Source organism: Microtus pennsylvanicus, chromosome 8, assembly GCF_037038515.1.
Source record: "Microtus pennsylvanicus isolate mMicPen1 chromosome 8, mMicPen1.hap1, whole genome shotgun sequence".
In the NCBI taxonomy this organism is placed as follows: Eukaryota; Metazoa; Chordata; class Mammalia; order Rodentia; family Cricetidae; genus Microtus; species Microtus pennsylvanicus.
This window is the reverse complement of record NC_134586.1, coordinates 102736954-102758430: the sequence shown is the minus strand read 5'-3', so window position 1 is coordinate 102758430 and position 21477 is coordinate 102736954. Positions and strand designations below refer to the sequence as shown.

Below are 21477 nucleotides of genomic sequence, written 5' to 3'. Positions count from 1 at the left end.
GGAAGATGTGAGTGCAGTTCCTTCCCTGAGGGTGCTGATGAGGACCAGCCATCTCCCAAGATGAAATGAGACAAAGAGAACTGTGGTCTGGAGAAACAGCAGGTCTGCCTGAAAGTTTAGGTGACCGAAGACATCAAGCCCAACCCTAAAAGATGTAAGCCCATGTCATCTGACTACACTGTCAGAGAATGTTCTGGTCTCAGGTCTCAAGACACTAAGCAGTCAAGAATGCACAAGCAGCACGGAAGCAGCTTCTTGTTTACAGGCGGCTGCAACTGGAGACACACCAGGCTTTGCAAAGAGCTCCTCATCAAGGAAGTCAAAAGAAGGTTGCCACATCCTGATGTGCTGACCAAGATCCAAGTGCAGTTGGTCACATTCTGACCGTGAGAGAAATGTAGGTTGAAGCCGTGACAAAAGATGCCCGAGCAAACTGTGCTGGGTTGCTGCTCCTAAGGCTGCTGCTTTGATGTGCTAAAGCTATGTGTCCATCAGGCACTGATTCAAGCGCTGCTAGACTGCCAGACAAGAGGAGACCCTCCAGCTGCCTACAGTTAGCTCAGGAAGACAGCGGCAAGGCAAGAGTCCTGCGTGCGACAGGAGGGCTAGTTCAGGAAGTCACTGAACATGAGCAGCTGGTCTATGGCACTAGGGCCCTGGACAGGGAGCCTGAAAAAGATGACATGGGTGTCAAAGAGAAGGCTGCACTCAGGTCACCCTTGAACTAGAGACATGGGGCGAGGGCACGGGATAGTCAGGAGGGGACAGCATCTTCACAGCCACACACAGGATACACGGGCAGGAAGGTCTGGTAAGCAAAGGCTATCATTTGAGGGGCAGTGGCTGTCATCACGCTGTGCTGTCAGGTTTGGCCTTTTATCCCTACAGACACCACCAAGTCCACCCTGACTGGAGGGGAGAGGTCTCAATGCTCTTTTCACATTTTCATTGGCTTCTTCTACAGTCTGCTAGGAACTGAGTTTCATACACTTGATTACAAAGGAAAACAGCCTCAGTCTGCTGGTGCTGGCACTGGGCTCACAGTTTTGCCAGATTTATGTTTAAAAGTTACAATACGAAGGAGAGAAAAGGGAGCTATGGCTGCTGTGTGTGTGCATGCACACATGTACATGAGCGTGTATGTGCCAACACCACACAGAACCTGAGCTGAACCAACACAGGCCTGAGCAGTGTTTACAATGAGGATTACAAGTTTACGGAACAGGCTGTTACCAGGCCCTTGGCATCCATTTTTTAAAATGTTACACACTAATTTTTTGAAAGTTTGAGTAACTCTGAAACACTTTTCCTGAAGACAAGAGATTCTGGATAGAAAGGTTATGATAGGAAAGGACCAGAGACTATCCAACCGAATCAGAAACAAATACCACAGACAACTCACTGGCAAGCAGCACACTACTTTCTGTGAACTAACAACAAAGAGATTTTGAAGGAGAGTTAGTTAGTGTCATGAATGCTTACTTGAGCTCTTGTGAACTGGTGGCCAGCATACTTCGAATGCTTTTGTCCGCCAGAGGGCAGCCAGACAGACTGTAAGACAGGCCAGGAGACACAGTGAGTGAACCCCTAGGCAGCAGCAGTACCCGAACAACACAACACAAAGTTGAAAATAAAAAAGTTCAATGCAGAAGAGCAATGGGCCAAGTGCTGTATACTGAATAACTATGAATGTCATTGAGCATATGTTTAAGAAAGCATTTCTGTTAATAATCATTTTTTAAATCACAACGTAATACATGTTCTCTTTTGAGAAGAATTTTGAAAGTTTAGTAGTCTAACAGTCATTGTGTAACTTAGTATGTTTTTGAAGGGCAGCATACAGCACTCAGAGGGTTGACACAGAATTCAACATTTGTACTTTGACAGCATTGTTGAGGTAAGCTGAAAACAATAAATTGAAAAGACAGAATCCACCATGAGAAAAATGAAGTCACACCTTCTGTGTGAGGCGTAATTACCAGTCACATGACCACTCCCATCACACCCTGGAGTTGGACATCTGCCACCAAACAAAAACAAAGACAGCCAGAATAGTAAGTATGTTTAAAAAAAAAGCTTTAAAAAATTTCATTGTTTCCAGTTTAGCTGCAATGTCTGCAAGGGGAGTTAAGCACCCTGGAGAAAGCTGCAGAATGCACAGGGTTAAATGAATGACGCCTTCAAACGGTAGAGCATCATTGAGAACAAGCAGGTGCAAGGCAGCCTCTGGCTCTGCTCAACTGGCAGCTGGAGATTCCTGGGCCGCAAATGTGCATGCTCACACGGCAAGGCATATACATGTCTGTGCTTTAAAAGTAAGCCAGAGAAGGGAGAGGTAAGAGCCAGCATGTCACCTTATCATATGCTTACGTTATTAAGTCCTTTTTGCTTTCCTTGCACTGGGGATACTTGGGTTTGGGGCTTGGGATGGTCACTTCCCCTGGATACCTTCTTTCTTCGAGGGCCTCCTGGAATGGGTCCAATTCTTCTGGCTGTAGACAGAACACAATTTCAGGGCCACACACAGCAAGAACACTCACTAGATGAAGGTTCACAGGCTACAGGGTTTCCCTGCCTGTTCTTTTGACTCTCTTATATTTAAAACCCAAATGTATCTTTGTTATGATAAGGGGTCCTTCTTGTGAAAACACAAGCTGAACTGTCCACGGGCCGCTAAAACGTTACAAGGCTCTTGCTTAGGACCAGTGGATGTTCTAGAAGTCAGAGAAATCATGTCACCTGGTGTTTTCTGTATCAGGTGTCCAGGGGAGAGCTGTATGTGTGTGGCTAGTGCAGGGGACACCTTTTATTAAGAGGGACCTGTTAATCTAATGCTCTTCCTGAAAACATTGTAGAGTAGACTTTTTTCCAGTCACTGCTCAGTGTTTCACCTACATGTACTTTTATATGTCGAGGCAATGGAAGACCAATTATGTTAATGTTATAATTTAAATTATTATTTTCTTAAAAAAATAAAGCAGCTACTTTTGATGAGTCTACACACAGTAACCTAGATTTTTCTAGAAAGGACAATGTTCAGCATACATGTTTCCTAAGTCCATGCTACAAGCTGACAGGCAAGTTTACTTCTGAGATAGTCTATGATGAAGAGGTTTTTGTCACTGGAGGGAGGCTTAATTTTAATTAAAATAAATTCAGGGATTCAACTACCATTTCTTTCTTGATTATCATGGCTTAACTGTGGGAAAAAAGAATGCTTAAATTTACCTTGTTACTCAAATATAATTCAGTTTAAAGACTGAAGGTAAGAACCTAAAGTGCTTTAAATAAAAAAGGATCACAGATTTGAATATTTGGTCACCAGTTGGTAGAACTGTTTGGAAAGGATTAGTGAGGCCTTATTGGAGGAGGTGTATTAGTTGGGGTGGGCTCAGAGGCTGGAAACACCTCCTGGCACCCTCAGTGTACTTCTGACACCTACTTGGGCTTTGAGATGTGAACCCTCAGCTGTTCCTGCTGCCATACCTTCTCTCTGCCATTGCGGACTCTAACTCTCTGAAACTGAAGGCCGTTTTACCACTCTCAAATATAAGTTGCCTTGGTCATGTTAATTGCAACAATAGAAAAGGAACTAAGCAGAGCCTCTGCTGAGTGAGACAGTGAGTACCTCTATCTCCAGTGTTCAGCAGGGGAAGGCAGGGAGACCACGTGACTTTGAGGTCAGTCAGGACTACACAGCACAAAAAATAAAAGGCTCAAGGGAAGGCCTCTCTCTCTCTACCTGTTCCTTTTCCAGTGTAATGCAGTATTGGTTTGATAAACTCATATTTTTATTCAATCCATAAAGATGTCAGAACTTTCAGATTTGAGAATTGAAGAAAGTCTCCAGTAAAGAAAAGAAATTCTTTGGGCTGGGGAGATGGCTGAGTGTGTAAGAGTGGCTTGCCCTGTAAGCACAAGGTCCCAAGTTTGAATCCCAGACACCCTTGTAAAAATCAGGGTATGGTTGTGGGTACCATTAACTCCAGCATTGGGAAAAGAGAAAGAATACCAGGAGTCCAACGGTAAGCCAGCCAAGTCAATGGTGATGAGAACCCTGTTCAATGACAGAGCCTGTCTAAAAGCAGCAAGGAAAAAGGTGGCACAGGAAGATACCTGACTTCCTGTTCTGAGCTCTGTGTGTGGGTGTACCTGTATACGCAATACCCATAAGCACACAAGAAGAAAATGGTCTTGTCCAGTGGACAGTAGTAACTAATCTGAAAGTCCACACTACTTGAAAACATATGCTCTAACATGGGAATCTTAGAAACGCTGCCACAAACATGGAGTTAGAGGACTGTTCTAAGATACACTAGCAAGAAGTACAGCCTGGATGCTTGAGCTTATTTGTAGCACAGTTAATACGTTTTTACTTTATTTTATATTTAATTAACTTTGGCCTCACTATATGGCTCAAGTTAGCCTCGAACTCTCCTTTTTATTTTTAAAACAATATTTTCTCATTTCACATGCCAATCCCACTTCCCCTCACTCCCCCCACCACGACCCAGTCCACTCTTCCGAGAGGGCAAGGCTTCCCCTGGGAAGTCAAAATCTGGCACATGCCTTCAAGGCATGACCAAAGGCCTAGAACTCTTGACCTTCCTGTCTATACTGCCCCAGGAAAATGCAGCACTGTTTTGTTTGAAAATAATTTTTTTTTCTGTATTTTGTAGAGAAACCATTTGTAATGATGTGCACTTATTAAAAAATAAAATTTTGAAGGACCCCATACTCTGTTTCTCTCAAACTGATGCCAATTATACATTTCCCAAGTCAACCAAAAGTGTTCTCCATGTCCCTGTCAGCTAACGGTAAGATTTAGGGAAAAAATGCACTTTCTCTTGAAGAGTTCACTAAGGCCCCTCTTGGGCTCATAGCAAACACAGGAAGGGTCAAGGAGAAGGACTTACGGTGATCTCCTTGGGGTCATCCTCGTCCACCCTCCGAGGCTTCATCTTAGTGTAGTCTACAGGCAAGTCCCAGCAATCTGCCTCACTCAGCTGAAAGCACCGGCTGCTCATCACTGCCTGCTGCTGGGGGGACATGGGCTCCAGGGGGGTCAGAACTGGGCAGCAGCTGTCCCGAGGCCTCTGCTTGTTCATGCTCAGGTCCAGGGTACCATTCTCATCCACTTCCATGTCTGGGTTCTGCTGAAAGAAAGATGTATCACCCAGAAGGTCTGACAGGATGACCATTAGCTAAGACTGACTTCGCCAGCATAACCCTCCATTCCCTGCTCCCCACTAACACACATGTGAACCATCATGGTCTGTAGGCAAGCCTGCTACCACAAGCTTCCCACAGAAACTGCTTGGAAGATTCACCCATCCATGCATCTATCATCTATCTACATACCCATCCACTTATCATCTATCTAACTAGCCACCCTCTCCCTCCCTCCATTTATCATCTATTCATCCATGTATTCATCTATCCTTCACCCATCCATCCATCCTTCCTAGATCCATCCTCCACCCTATCATACATCCATAATATATCATCTTAAATGTTTCCCCTCATTTCACTGATGGCAATCAATACAAAGTGAGTGAGAAGGAAAAGGAAAATACTTGAATGTTGATGGAAGGATGAAGAAGGAACTAGAATTTTCCTTCTGACTTTAAATCTGGTGCCATGAGATTTCCATTTCAAAAAAGATGATATGCACTACAGTTGCCAAGACCTCATGGGGATTCAGTTCTGAGTTGATCTGGGTGTCCTCATATCTGCTACTGAGTCAAATGGGTAAAATATAAAAAGTGAGACCACATGCGTGCGTGCACTCACACACCGATGCACTGAAAGAGGCCAAGCTCTTCAAAGTCTGCTTTGCAGGCAGAGGAGTGAAGGTATTAAGAGGGCAGTGGACAAGCACAGTCAAAACAGCCCTCCATCTTCCCAGGAGACTTCACTGTCTCAAGGAAAAATGTGACCTCCAGCTGGAGTGACCCTGTGGCCTCTGATGTCTAGCCACCTCTTCTTCTGGTTGGGCAGGGAGAGGACACAAGGGACAAGGGTCCTGACCTTGGAGCTGTGCTCTTCATATATTTTCAGTGTTGTTCTGCCAGAACTCTGACAAAGCACCCCAGACTCTAAGCTCTGATAGTAGTTTAGATGAAGCATATTGGAACCATTATCCCAAGAGTAGTATTCTAAGATTTAAAAAATGACAAAACAACCCTAGGGGAGGCCCCTGTATTTATTCTCATGGGGAGTAAGGGCTTCTGTACTAGCCTTGCACTTCAGTTGTTCAGATGACCATTCAGAGTGCAGGTCCCCTGACACTGCCTCATACTGCAGAGGAAAATACCAAAGGTATGAAAGCACTCACAACCATAAGGTGGCTGACCTTTCTCCACTTACATAAACTACAGTGATTTATGACCAATCCAGTCAGCGCCCGGGGCCGCAGGATACAGAGAGGGCAGGTGGTCAGTGTGCAGGTTCTACCTCTGCTACACTGCTTCCTGCCTAGAGCCCCAGAGAGACAGCTCACTCTCTTCCCTGCCCATCCTAATGGCTTCCTCTTCTGCTCTGAGTGCCAGAAATGCTAAGTGGGCCAACTGATAAGAGCCAATATGCTGGGAGAGACCTCTTCCAGTTATCTTCTCACCTCTGTCCACGAACCATAGCTTACCTGCTTCTTTCCACACTCACACACACACAAAACTAATAGCTTAAAAGGGGGAACTGTGTATGGTTGTATTATAATCTCAAAATAAAAAGATAATAAAAGTTAGATTTCTTTAACAAATAAGAAAAATTACACAATAGGAACCCTTCTTGAATCTTGTAGCACTGAGGGTACCACTGAGCTAACAGTATTGGCTGAGACCACAGACTATCAAGAGTGCAGTCAGATGTTACCTCTTTGTTTCCCTGTCCTGGGTAAAGGGATAGCCTCACATTTATCTAACAATGCTACCACCAAACCTTCTTGTTCAGATGTCAAGCTGTGCCTTTCCTGGGCTTTGTGTACCCTGAAGCTGAGATACCATAAATGCCAGGGAGGATGGCTGTGTTTACATTCCAGACACAAGCTAGAGCCAGAGGAGACCAAGACACCTGTCCCCTGTTCTGAGGCACAGCGCTGTAGGGCTGGCAGTGAACACACCCATAGCCAGCACCCATGGGACACGGCTGAGGCCCTGGGCATACCCGGGTACTGCACAGGTCCTGTGGCTTGGTGGACAGGTTCTGTGGCATTTCACGGCAACGTGTGGACAGGTTGAGGATGGCCGTGGCTGCCATGTGTGCGGCTTCCATGTCATGTGTGTAGTCAAAGCTGCTCTTGCTACACGTGCTACTGGCGCTGCTGCCACCGCCACAGCTGAGGTTGCTGCTACTGCTGGGTGCATAGCTGCTGGTGGTGCTGCTGCTGGGGCTGGCATTCTTGCAGTACCGCTTGGCTGCAGAGAGAGAGGACAGTGTGGTTACCCCCTGTACTCAGGATGATGAACATACAACTGGTCCAAACCCACCCATCTTTACACACACAGAAATCAGGGTTATTCATGAAGAACCCAGATTCTGCCCATTCTGCACTGTGCATGCTTGAATGAACAGAGAATTGGGGTGACCTTAGGAGAGAATCACCTTATTTTGACAGGCTGCTCATGACTACTCTGGCATCTATCCACTAGGGTAAGACAGGCTTGGCTACTGTAAATGACTGATCCTTTGGTAGAGCCATTAAGAGGCTGACCACTCTTTCTAGCCATATGTAGCTATGGATACCAACTGTGGTTTAGTGTTCCCTGTGCATTTGACCAAGATTCTCAGCATCCCCAAGAACCACCACTAAGGCTGTAGGGATTATGGGCTTTGTGAAAACATTTCTGGCAGGGTACATATAGCAGCTACTGTAAGTCAAACACCTCTATCCTGTAATTATTACATAGGCTTCTGGAGTTTGAGAGAAGAATGAGCTTGGCATGTCTGAGAACAGAGATATGTCCCTGGTAAATGTGGGACACCAGAGGGTACTGGGGTCAGCTCTTCGTCTGCCTGCAGGGGTCTTTCCTTGCAGGTCCCTCAATCAGCATCCTTTTATGCCAGCACTTCATAAAGAGTTAGCAAGGACTTGGGAGTAGAGTTAATTTTCAGAGTTGCTTAGCATGTCTCTCCTTCGTGGTTGATTGATCAGGATGGGTCCTTTGCACTAACACAGAAGCAATCCTAGTTAAGCTCTCTTCACTCTCAGCGAGACTAGAAAGTCCACATAGAGACCCTGCCCAGCCTCCTCAGAGTGAGGAATTCAGGGGACGGAGAATGTCACTAGAAGCTGGGATATACATGGACCAGCTTGGCTAGGCTGGAGCAATGTTTAGGGATGTATTTCCCTCATGAGCAGTGGCCACTTTAGCCATTCTTGTTGTAACTGTACTTGTGCCCGTGAGAAGCCTTATGGATGGCTACTGCTCCCTGGGTTTGTGGCCTCAGGGTCATTAGCTGCTCTTAACCAAGAGTCTGGTCTTGGTGATTGTCCTCCGAAGACAAAATACACAAAATGAGTCATAAACCTTCTAAAAGAGCTAATACAGGCTTTGAAACTCATACTATAAAATCATCTCCAAACACAAATGAACAGCCATAGTGAAATGACCCTCGTTGGTAATGTGAGTCTCGATTAAATGTTGCCTGTTTATGACTCAGAGGAGTTATGATATTGGGAAAACATTTTAATAAAACTCAGGTAACTTCAGGTGGGGCCATGATGACCAGATCCTGGGATAAGAGTGACCACCCCATTCTAATCTCAGCCCCCACACTAGGAAACAAATTGAATAAGCAACTGTTTCATCCAAACTTCTTCCAAGGGCCCACATTCAGTTTCCAATACAGCTCATGCAGGGCAAACAGTCTCTGGGACACACTATTAATTCTGCTGGGCCTCAGAGGAGCACAGGGGCAGCTCCTGCACCAGGTGGAATGAGCGGTTGGTGACCACCTGTCCATTCTCTTCTCTCTCTTCTGTAAATTCTGTTAGTATGATTGTAGAACTATGGGTGTGAACAGTAGATTTAGAACCAAGTACAGCTTATGACAGGGTCGCTGAGTGACTGACTGAGCAAGAACAGTACTGGGGGACCAGGCAGAGGCCTGCACATGGACATTGAGGGTAACACGAGCCATATCTGCCATGCTTTGACATACTGTGGATGTGGACTCGAGTTAATGATTCTGCATCATTAAAATTTTTGATAAAAAAAGCATGAAAATTCTAGAAAAATTCAATACTCATGTTAAGCTGTCTTTGGAATAAGGCTCTCCACATCACTTAGGCTGGTCTGAAATGGAAGAGTTCTACTATATCTAGTCTACTCTGTCTGCCCAGCAAATCAAGGGCTGGCATTACAGGCACTAGCTACCTGTAAACCCAAGAGGGGTTTATTTTGTTTTTCTTTTATAAATGGGGAAGGCTAGCCACCGGTCTAGGAAAAAAATAATTAGATAGCTTCTTATTTCGTTTTTAAGATAGGATCTTCCTATGTTGGGCTGTGTCAGAGCAGAATGGCATCCCCACTCAGTCAGTGCTGTGGGGTGGCCCTACTTAGATACCTGGGCACAGAGCTAAGGGAGAGAGTTGGCAGATGTCTCTGGGATTTTAACTATGTCCTGCAGCATCCTGTGTGATGGTGATTGCTTTCCAGGCCAACTATAGCAGATTCTCTAGCTTCCCCCCTTCCTGTGGATTCTGCTGTATATCCACCTTGCAGATGCAGACACCAAGGCTGTCAGGGCAGCAGCGGACAGAGAAGCACCCAGGCTGCAGTGCAGAAGGCATGTGCCCTGTACCGGCCCCAGCATTTCATCTGCTCAAAACACCACACCCATGGGCAACATTTTACTAAAATAAATCTTTAAAATGATGGCCTTTCTCTATCTTAATTTGATCACTTTCTATTATCTTGAAGTTGGAAGGGAAATATGGTGGTGCATGCACTTTTCCGGTGGTGGAAGTCATGGAGATGATGCCTGCATTCTGACAAGCAGGCAGTGTAGCAGGCTAGCAGGTGGCTGGTTTGTCAGTAACTTCCTATGCACCTGCTCGTTTCCATCACTCACACAACCAGGGTGATGTTCACACCTGCACCGTTCATCTTACTGAGTCTAAATAATACTTTTGTTTTATGAAAAATGAAATTAATAGAACCAGTGCTTTTAAGTAATTCAAGAAAGCAATGTCCTTCATCCTGCTAACATTACCAGATGTCTACAGGACTGTCAGTCTGAGTCACTAAGGCGATACTCAGCATGGCATTCATTCATGGTGCTGAGGTCAAAAGTACTGCATAGTAAGGGCATTTACCTGGAATGCTCCTGTCACTGTTCTCCCTCATGTCTGACTGGAATAACAGTGGCACAAAACACCTTATTTTTTCTTAGCAGAAAGTTGTACTTCAGACGAAATCCTGTATCCTAGAACAGGTGATGGGGACTGAGAATGTGAAGGCTTCTCCCCTAGAGGCCATCAGTGGGCGAAAGCCAGACAGCCACATTAATTGCTGCATCTGCTTACATTCTGCCCTGACTGAAGAAGACAGAATATCATCACCGATAACCAGGGCTAAACATGGGCTTCCTTCAAAGACTGAAAACCTACTGGCAAAACCAACACAAAACCTACAGTTAGAACCTCCTCAGCAGCCTACTCTGCTTGGGGAAATTCCCACACTCCTTGGATGGTACCCATATATTTTGCATTTTCAGTTTCCTTCAGGGAACAGACACATGACTATATTATCATGAGTTTTCAGGGAAAACAGAAAGACAGGAATATAGGGGCTTTCAGAAGGGGAAATGGCTCCCTGAACCCTTAACTTCTATGTTGTGGACTACAAACAGGCAGAGATGAGGATGCAGAATCCTCCATGGAAAAGAGGATACGTGGGGGACCAGACCTAAGGAGGGCCTGATTACCAGCTCTGTCAGAGCCGCTGTCTTCAGAGCCCACTCCTATGGTAAGGCCTGAAGACTCTGAGGACGAGTAACTTGGTCATACTGATAAGGAGCTAACATACTGGTATGCTCCTTGGTGAACTGACCCAGGCATGGGACGCAGAGCTCCACTGCAGGCAGGTAGTATGTCTGGAAAGGACACGGGCGGCTGCTGTAATAGACTGGAAGGCAGCCATCAAATTAAGCCAGACACTGGGTACTGCATAAAGAATCTAACAGAAAAGGCTCAAGAGAAAGCTTTTTGAGGAAGCAGAAGAGAAGCAAGGCCTAGGCATGGCTGTGGCAGACAGAGAAACCCGTGCTACAAAGGGTTAATGGGGAGGACCTAGGCTGATGAACCAGTTGCCTGTTGCAGGCATCTGGTCTAAGGTGGGAGGGCTGGCATAGAAGGTGTACTGGCTGAGACAATGGGGATGTCCTACTGGGAACTCACCAAGGCTAGCTGGCCTGGGTCTGGAAAAGCGTGGGATAAAACCGGACTCTCTGAACATAGCGGACAATGAGGACTACTGAGAACTCAAGAACAATGGCAATGGGTTTCTGATCCTACTGCACGCACTGGCTTTGTGGGAGCCTAGGCAGTTTGGATGCTCAACTTGCTAGACCTTGATGGAGGTGGGGGTTCCTTGGACTTCCCACAGGACAGGGAACCCTGATTGCTTTTCGGGCTGAGGGGGGGGGGACTTAATTGGGGGAGGGGGAGGGAAATGGGAGGCGGTGGCGGGGAAGAGACTGAAATCTTTAATAAATAAATAAATTAAAAAAAAAAGGTGTACTGGCATTGGTGGATGACACAGAAAAGTCTCACAGATAATCAGAAGTTTGAAGACTTTGGAAGCGGGGACAGTCTCAGGGAAGAGGCAGGAGTGGGAGCCATGGCAGCCCTGGGATATAACCAGTTACAGCAAACCTAAGGTTATAAATTGAGCCCAAAGATGAAACACTCAGGGCATCAACCTGTCTTAAAAATGGCCTGGTGGCAAAAATTTGAGGCTATGAGGTCCAGGTGTTAAGTCCGGGCTGTGCTACCAACCTAGACAGCAGGCTAGACTACAGGTGAGATGGAAAGTGACCATGGGCTCATAAGCACAGACATGGAATTTAAAATTGCATATAATTTACATATAACAAGACTCTCTTCTTTTGACTTTCTTGTTAAAATTTAAAGACATAAGAGCCATTCTTAGTGCTCCATAGGGGAGGCAGATGCAGACTTCACACTCATGGACTGCACTGCCCCCTTCCCTCCCCTCCTGTCTCACCCTATACACATCCTCTTCCTATGGGAGGTGTCCCAATCCCCACTGTGACAGAGAATGAGGAGAGTGTTTCCTTAGCCCCCACAGCTGCACCTTGTTCTTCCTCCCGGCCTCCCCAGGCCACTGTGTGCTTCCAAACCATGAGTATCCCCATTTAACAAGCCTACTCCAGTTCTGGGCACAAGCACACCATCTGCCCTTTGGGGGCTTTCATCCAGCCCTTTAGACACAATGGATCCTGATTCTCCATACACGTCACACACCTGTATTTTCCATCTCACCTCTGGACCCTTCCTCCCAGAAGGACAGACCAAATAGACTGAAGGCAGACAGACAGCAACCACTGGTGAGGTGTCTGGGAGAAGCAAGTGACTGATGGCAGGTTTGCTGGCTGCACAGGAGACGAGGCAGATAAAGTGCTGACATCTAGGCCTCATGCCTTAGCGGTCCCATTCTGCACCTCCAGTGCTCCCAGTCCTTGAGATCTATAAATTCTATGTCAGGCCAGGACATAGAATCTCTCATTTTTCCAAAAGCAGGAGATATATTTTTTTGTGCCTAAAAGAAGCCTGAGGCAAACAAGGGCACTGCCATGGTCTACCTCTTGGTGCCCAGGCACAGGAATGGCTTTCCTAGGTGGGGTCTCCTACACAGCCTTGTGACTCAAAAATTTCGTCCAGGGCAGGCCCTTTTCAGATATAACTGTCTGTTAGCAGAGACAGTGGGAGAGAACTAGAGCTTTTATTTGTTTCCCCAGAAAGCTGTGGTGGAAGGCTGCTCTTCCTTTTCTTGGGTTTCTGATCTAATGCAGAGGTTTAACTGAGCATGCTCAATAGATTAGTCTTTTCTGGTGGACCGATAGAAAGCGTAACTCATTTCAAGTTTGCAAGACAGATATCTATCTGGACTTGAGAGAATCAGGCCCAATAAATTTGCTCACTCCAGTATTTATGGTGGGAAAAAGAGCATACACAAACCACCTCATCACCACTGCTCACCACAGTGGCCTTGAGCAGGGACTCTCAGTGTTTTGGTCCCCCTCTACTCTCAAGAAAGTGAAAACACTAGAAGGTTCTATGATCCAGGACCCTGTAGCTCATAAAGTGCAAAGCCATAGCCCAAGCAGAATCACTTACAGACCAGGAAAGGGTGTATGGCTCTAAAGACATCATGCCATGCCATGACCCTACCTGTGCGCCCAGGATAAAGTCAGTAAGCTGAAAAGAGAAAGTCTTGTCCAGCAGTGTGACAGAGCACATGCCACAGCCTTGGAGTAAGTGTGTAAAACTGATCATCTGACACCAAGATTAACTGAATCATGTGATGTCAGAGGATTGGAAAGGCTACCAACTCCATTCACATCTGTGTAAACATAAACTTCTTCTGGTCCTTCATTTGCAACTGAGTGTATGAATGAATTACCGGACTTGAAACCAACAAGTAATTATTACCAAAGAGACAAAAAAAAACCCTGAAAATAATTATTTCTATGACACCGGCTGCCCTACCTTTGTTCTATGTATATTTCTGTTTGAGTATTACAGAACTGATACCCATGGATAATCAATATGATATGTCAAAGAAATATTAAATTTCATTCACTAAACAAATTACTTGTTTTCTCTGTAAGAAAAATACACAGCTTAGAAATATATGTAGCAGCTCATGTTGAACTATTAACAAGTTTCTGAATCCCCAGACTATTTTTTTCAGAGAGGGCCCTGATTCCTTAAAAGCCCCTTTTCCTCCATCTACAGGAAGGTATCAAGCAAGACTCTGACATCATCAGGTGTCTTGTAAGTAATCTGTGCCATCAGCTCTAAAAAGGCAGTGATTCTAAGGCTCAGGGCAAGTGTCCGCATTGAAGCTGGCCTTCCTCTTCAATATTCAGATAGAGAAGGAACTCGGGCCTGGAACTCATAGAGCTGGCTGGGTGGAAGTTATAGTTATGCCTGTGTATCAAGAGCCCTGGATATCTTTTAAGAAATACTAATATACAGAGGATCCCAGGGACTCCGCCTTCACTGGTCTAGGGTACAGCCTGTGCATAGACTTTGAGAAAGGACCTCTCCTCAGAGGCTTCTCATGTGTACCTTTGAAAAGCCCTGTTAATGTGGAGCTTCTTAAAAGAGTTCAACTTGTTTCTTCCAGTGTAACTTGTCTTGGGTATTTGCCTTTAAAAAGGCTTTTTGAATAAATGTACCAGCTCAGCCACACCTCAAAACACAGAGAGCCTAAGGCCTTGTTCTCTAAAGCATATAAATAGCCAGAGGCCAGGGCCTTGGAGTCACTGCAGAAAACTGTGCCCCTCCTATCCACAGGTGTGCCCACCTGCCCCTCCTGGGCCTAGCGGCTTTCAGCACAGGGCTGTGCCGTGTGTGCTGTGCCCCTGGCCCCCACTGGGTAAGCATGAACCCTGGCTGATCTGCAGGACATGGATACACACAACAACAACATCATTAATGGCAATGTGTCTCTCATGTATAAGAGTGTGCACCTCCTACCATCGTCATATCCTTTGGGGGATATGTCCCTGGTTTGCACCTTGGGAGCTATGGCTCTTTTGCCATAAGTATGGTTGTCGTAACTGTTGTACTCAAATGAAGTCTTGGAATATTTCTCAAGCTCCTTGGCCAGGTTGGAGCGCGGTGTTGTTGTGGGGACATTGTTTCTGTAGCCATACTGAGGAATCTCAAGTTGCTTGACAAAGCACATTGGCCTGGAAATTAAACAGACAACAAACAACGGCTTGCTTTCTCATGGCTGTGCATGCAACATAAATCACATCTATCCTAGTACATATGACTTCCTTCATGATTCGGGACCTTTTTACAAATTATGACTTAACCGCCCCCCCCCAAAAAAAGACAGTCTTACTTAGTTATACATCACAAATAAAGTGTCTGCCTAAAAGCCAATACTGGAAGTAAGAAGGAGAAGTGAAATGTTTAAAATGTGTTCTATCATTTTCTCTCACTCTCCGGAAGAGGGTGATGGAAAAGATACACGAAGGGGAGGCACTGCATCTGTGGAGGTCAAAAAGGGGAATGGAATCAGACAAACTGACCCTGACTCCTGTGAAGTTTTCCTCCAAACACAGGAAATGAAAACACTTAGGGACATAGAATGAGACAGAATTGGACAGAATTTATTTAGTTGGGTATTAAAAAGGAGCTGTAGGAAAACCTTTGATCAAATATTTATGATCTTTCAATGTTTTTTTTTATCTAGTATTCCTTTATTTTATACTTTAGGATAAAATATTAAAATGGATAAATTTTTGATTCTTATTCCTTTATTCTTTGTCCTGTCTATTTCATTAAGTGGAAATCACTTATGACATAAGTGATTCTTCTACTCTTTAACCAATGTCTGTTCTACAGCATAGATATGAATGGATAGGTGTTTACGCCTGTCAATCTCAAGTCTTATCATCCACTGATTCACAATTTTTTTTTTTATTTTTGAGACAGGGTTTCTTGGTAGCTTTTTGGTTCCTGTCCTGGAACTAGCTCTTGTAGACCAGGCTGGCCTTGAACTCACAGAGATCCACCTGCCTCTGCTGGGATTAAAGGCGTGTGCCACCACCGCCCGGCTTGATTCACATTTTTCTAAGGGAAAATATTGTTAAAAGTGCTTGCAGTCATCCCCACACCAGCATCGTTTTCGAACAGTAAATCTATTTTAAAACTTCCTTAATTTCAGGAGGGCTTATTGACCATTCTAATTCTGATTTATGGGAAGCGTTAAAAAAAAATAAGATCCCAAGAAAAATGGGTGTTTCCACACGAAAAAAAACATAAGGTGACTCCATGGATAGGTCTATTACAAAGGACGAGAAACTCTGTCCTGTTAGGATGCGGATCTACTGCCGTACCTCACTGGGAAATACTGCCGGTTCGCCATCCTCAACACCGCTGCCTGCCTAGGTAGGAAACGCTGCTCCGCGGAGGGAAGCTGGGCCGGAAACTCGGCCGGAAATGCTGCTCTTCAAACGCCTACTGCTCCTCTGTGGAAACTCGGCCTGAAGAAAGCGCGGCCGGAATCGCTGCCGGAAATACCGACTGTTTCTCTGTGAAAGTGCGGCCGGAAACGAGGCATGCGATCCTCAGCCGGAAGGAAGCACGGTCTGCTCCTCGGCCGGAAGCATGGCCGGAAACACTAACTGTTCTAGGCCCGAAACAGGGCCAGAAGCACCGACTGTTTCTCTGCGGAAGAACGGTCTGTCCCACCTTTCCCTGGGCATCGCGTGCTGGGCCCCGACGTGTGAAATGGCAGCTGTTGAAAACTGCCGAAATCTTGGTATAATTTTTAAGTATTTAAAATTGGACGTCTTTTGCCCCGAATTAAACATGGCATTTGCCATATATTTTAGTTGCTTAGGTTTTAAAAGCAGCTCTCACTGCATGGTATTAGAATGTGAATATTACATTACTGAACGATAGTCTTTCATTTTTGGCTATTATAACTTTTGATGATATTCATCCATATATGTAAGCTGTTTTTTTTCACCGATTATTTCTTAAATTTTATAGTTATTTTTGCTTTTATTTATTTATTTTTTTGTCGTACTAGACTGAACCCAGTGTATGATAGGGTCACACCTTCGGTCCCTTCCTGCTGAATTCTAGGCAGACAGTCTATCGCAGAGCTGCGTCTCTAGGTGACCTGGCTTTTCTGTTACTCCAAAGTATCTTTATGCCGCTTTTATGATAGCACAGGCTGGGTAAAATGCAGCCTCAAATTACCAGCTTGCTTGTCTTCAGTTTACCAATTCAGCCCGTTTACTTCTTGCCGAAGCAATACAATAGCTAGGCCGTTGTTTGAGAGCATTTTATCAGGCAAGACAGAGCTTCATGAATGCATGAAGTTCTGGCCTTTGTAGTTACTGTCCCCTCCCTCCTGTTTATGTGGTGCTGGGGACATCTGTCCACTGCACCAACTCAGAGGAGCCCTGAGTCATAAAGCCACTGAAACAGTAGGATAGGGTGTACCTCAGTTCTGAACTTCAGGAGGGAGGTGAAATTTGCAGCTACCTGTATGTCTTATTAGTCTAAAGGACCAAGGAGCTTCTCAAGTCACCCAAGCTCAGCACTTGCTATGGAGGAGGGAGACTCAAACCTGCACCCGCGTCTGCAGGGCAGCCGTGAAAGGTCTGTGCGTGGGACTCTCCGCCTTTCACAACTGGCCGAATCTGACAGGAGAAAATGAGTAAATTCTTCTAACTATAAACTACGCTCACAATTTCCCTCATTTTCTTTGGTACAGGGGACCCTCATGCTACCATTGGAGAAGTCCTATAAACTGTTTCCTATTCGGTCCTGTCCTGCAAAATGACTGTGACAGCAAAAGCGACCTGAGAGGCAGACAAGGGACTCTTCAAAGTTCTCATCATAGTGTACAGAATATCAGAAGTCAGAGAGGGGTTATTTTGGAATAGAGGGGTTATATCTATTTTTAATTGTCTTATTTTATTTAAATATTTTAAATTTGCTATAAATATTTTAACCTGTTGCCACAGGAGAAGGGAAGTTTAATTAATTGAAAAAAACATGAAATACTAAATGAGGACACAAAGACATTTCTTCCTCTTGCCTAGTGATTTTCTCCAAATAACTTCTCCCCAAAAAAATACATTTAGCAGAAGCCAAATGCTGTGCCTATGGGAAAGTACTCATCATGGCTCTTTAGAGACAGCCTGTCTGCCTCAGAGCTAGCACTGAGTTTTGGCTGTGATGTGGCATCCACCTAATCAAGTGTATTCAAATGTGGATACTGGGATGACAGCTAGCACCTATGTGCAGAGACAAAGACATTGTCACGAGACCGAGGAAGAGGGCAGAAGTCCATTGACAGCCAGAGGATGGCATGAGATGCATGTGAAGCCGGTGAGGAATGGTGATGTCTTCCTCTACCAATGGTCGTAGTTTGGAAAATGGGAGTTCAGTCCTGCTCCTCAGGCCTCCCCCATGTCACCACGTGGGGCTAAGTGACTTCAGGTAAGTCATGAGCCCTACACTCTGAGTGTCTTGCCTGTCAGATGGCAGTGATGCCACCTACTTCCACCTACATCTTAGGGTGTGCAAGGATAAAAGGTGATGGCAGCTTTGATGACTTTTTGTACATGAAACTTCCGTGATTCATCTTTCTTGCATTTTCAGAAAGAGCAGTGCCATCCCTAAGTAGGGGATGCACCTTGCTCCAAACTGAGATACAATTACATTGGGGTACTAACACTACTAATTTTTAAAACTTCTCTTTGATTTAGCATTCCTAGAATGATGAATTATCAGAGCTACAAACAATATAAGTATATCCACTTCTCTCAGTTCAAAGGCCACACTGAGCCCCTGGAGACCTGGGAGTTACACTGACCTCCAGGCTTTCGCATAATCGTGCATAAGGGAAGGCACAAGTCTCAATTTCTAATATGGCATGTCCCAGACACTCCTCATGCTCTGTGTCTTAGATGGATTCTGACGGAATTCCATGAATGACACACTTCTGTCGAGTACCTGAGGACGCGGTCTGAGGCCTGGTTGGACTTGGACACGTCACAGCTCTGGTGTTTCTCTTGGGCCTTTGCCAGTTTTTCTGCAGCAGCAATAGGGCATCCAGAGAGGCTACAGTGATAGAAAGATTTAATTTAATGGTCAGAAATGCCTTGTCACACACTGATAAACCCACTACATTTTTCTCTCAGCCAGCCAAGAAGACCGTGAGGTAGATGGAACTCAGGGAATTTCCCAGCCTGCTTGGTACTCTGCATTCCTGGGCTCTGGCACACAGCTCTGATGGCAATAGCAGGCCTCTCCAGTGAGCATGCCAGATTCCCAGAAGCAAATGCAAAACAAGCTGGTTAAAATTCCAGGCAAAGATTCTGGAGTATAGGCCATTTCTGGAGGACGGGCAGTGGCAGCTACAGACAGTTTTTGACAAACCCGAGAGTGGCAGTTACATGGCTGTACCAGAAGATGGCGCTCTGAACTGCTCACACAGAGACATCTACCTGCAAGGTGTCAGGGATTCTGACAATGTAGGAAGGGAAGGAAAGAGAAAGGGAGGTGCAATAGGAACAACCCAGGACTACATGTGCGTAGTTTAGTAACTAGTTCAGGTGGTCAGTAGGGCAGAGGAAGCGGTGAGGCTTCTTTGTTTGACCTGCTCCTCAGGAAAGCATGGTATCTGCATGCTGCCTCCATGTGTTCTAGATGTGTGTGGCTATCCGTCCATGTGCACATATGTATTGAAGCCAGAAGGTGGCACTGACACTGGGGGCTCATTGCACAGGACTGTGTGGGGATCTCCTGCATAACTGTCAGCTCCTCCAGACTTAGTACCAGAGACCGTCCACCGGGCATAGAGCTGTGGTCTGTTTTATTATAAACTTAATACCAGTAACCAAGATGCTTGTTGTGACTAACCAGTCAGACAAGAATTAAGAGAAATCTTACAGCTTCATGTGTTTAGGAAGAAACCTAAGCCATGGAACAAGCCTTAACAGAATCACATTCTGCCACTTCCAAAAAGAATTGGTCTTTTGGTATCACCTGTATTCTCGGAGGACCTTGGCATCTCTGATAATGTCTGAAGGATAGGGAAGAAAGCTGGACTTGTCACCGTCTAGAATGTGACGTTTACCATGTATATTTTCAGCAGTAGTCCAGCTAAAGCCATTGATGGAGAGTACTGACTCCACTGGTGTGCCCCTACCAGGGATTGGGACATCTGTTCACATTTTAATGATGCCCATGCTATTGGCCAAGGGATTCATCAGAATTCAAGAGCGGCCAAGTTAGTCATCTGGATTAACACTGCTGGGTTCTAGCTCATTGTCTGTCATGCAAACAAAAGATACTCTCTTCCATGTGGGGAGATGATAGACCCTTGCTGGGTCTCTTCCATGTGGGAAGGTGATAGACTCTGGATCTCGTCTGGTCACCATCATTGTAAGCAGCTATGGCTTCCCTCTTGTAAGGAAATAGTGCTCGTTTATACCAAGGAAGTCAATAACTGAAGAAATCTAATCGTCAAAAAGAACAACCACGCCTTTGACCTTCATGTACATGGGTGCAACTGACTGACTATTTAGGAGCAATGTATGAGGTCCAACAGTCTCCAGTGGAAAGGAGGGACGCCTATCAGCTAGCGCTCCCATGGGGCGGGGTTGTGGATGGCTCCCTCTAGCTTTCACCCCAGCAGAGTGCAGCTTACCTTCTGTGCGAGTTCCTGTTGCTATTCACATGCCCTCGCCCTGTGCAGCCCGGAGTGGGACACTTGAGAACATTTTCATGCATGGCAAGAACTTGACAAAGGAGAGGCAAAGAAAATAGCCCAGCATTAAAAGAGAGAAATGATGAGAATACAATATGCAATTGTTTTAACAGGCTAAGTTAGTTTACAAAAGACAGGCCTACAAACGTCTGTGATGTGCATGACCAGGAAGTACATGTAGGACAAGAAAGAAGGTTGTATGATTCTACTCAGACATGCAAAGCAGGGTGCACTGGCAAGGAGCCACGGGGGTCAGAGAGCGCCGAAACTGAATAGTCCCACATGAGACAGAAAAGCAAGGGCCACCCTACTATATCCCATGGGTAAGCACTGGATGCTGATCAGCCATGTAACAGCACATAGCCTGGGCATTTTAAAGACATGCCTGTGCTTTGGAAACACATGGGGTTCTCAAAGTCTGATATGAGTGAGCAGAACTTTAAACCTTGTATTTTAAGTAAGCCATGTTTGCTTAGGAAATTAGTATCTTGTGCTCTCAGTAGAATGAACAGGAATAGTAATTTTCACCACATGAAAGCAACAATTGGGAAGATGAAAGAGATGGCCCCCAGAGCACGAGGCCAGTATCTGTTGGCATACAGTGAGGCTGGTCCTCATTGACAGCTCCATCCTATGTGTCTGCTGAGACTCGTGGGCTTAGGAGTTCTGGAGAAGTCAAGACAGCTAACTCCAAAGATGCCTGCTGGCCATGTGCTCTGCCTCTTTGAGCTGGATGTCTGCAAACCCCAGCAGCCTCTGTGGCAGTCATCCCTGCCTGCAAAGCCTGACTAGGGTCGGTGGTCATGTGAGGTCTACCCACCCCTCTCACTAGTCCCCATCACAGTGTCTGGTTGGTGCTGTGTTCAGTTTCTGCATGCCCTTGTTGTACCTGTCCATTTTGGGGTCTTATCAAAGTGGGAAAGTCAGCATTTGACTCATGTCCTGGGGGATAGGGTTTGGGGGCATAGGAGTCCCT

At 45.5% G+C, this 21477-nt stretch overlaps 1 protein-coding gene across 36 annotated transcripts in view; it reads right to left on the bottom strand.

Annotated features, from left to right (window-relative positions):
* The window catches only part of Myt1l (myelin transcription factor 1 like), a 407676-nt gene that overhangs the window by 71219 nt on the left and 314980 nt on the right, over nt 1-21477 (bottom strand). For 27 of the 36 annotated variants that reach the window (XM_075984142.1, XM_075984156.1, XM_075984147.1 and 24 more), the window contains 7 exons: nt 20442-20532; nt 18743-18850; nt 14732-14946; nt 7165-7415; nt 4917-5153; nt 2371-2492; nt 1483-1551 (listed from right to left, as the gene is read on the bottom strand). In XM_075984142.1, coding sequence (XP_075840257.1) covers nt 1483-1551; nt 2371-2492; nt 4917-5153; nt 7165-7415; nt 14732-14946; nt 18743-18850; nt 20442-20532 — 1093 coding nt within the window. Of the gene's footprint in view, nt 1-1482; nt 1552-2370; nt 2493-4916; nt 5157-7164; nt 7416-14731; nt 14947-18742; nt 18851-20441; nt 20533-21477 lie in introns of all 36 variants that reach the window. The other 9 variants (XM_075984133.1, XM_075984131.1, XM_075984151.1 and 6 more) reach the window with 1 other exon arrangement.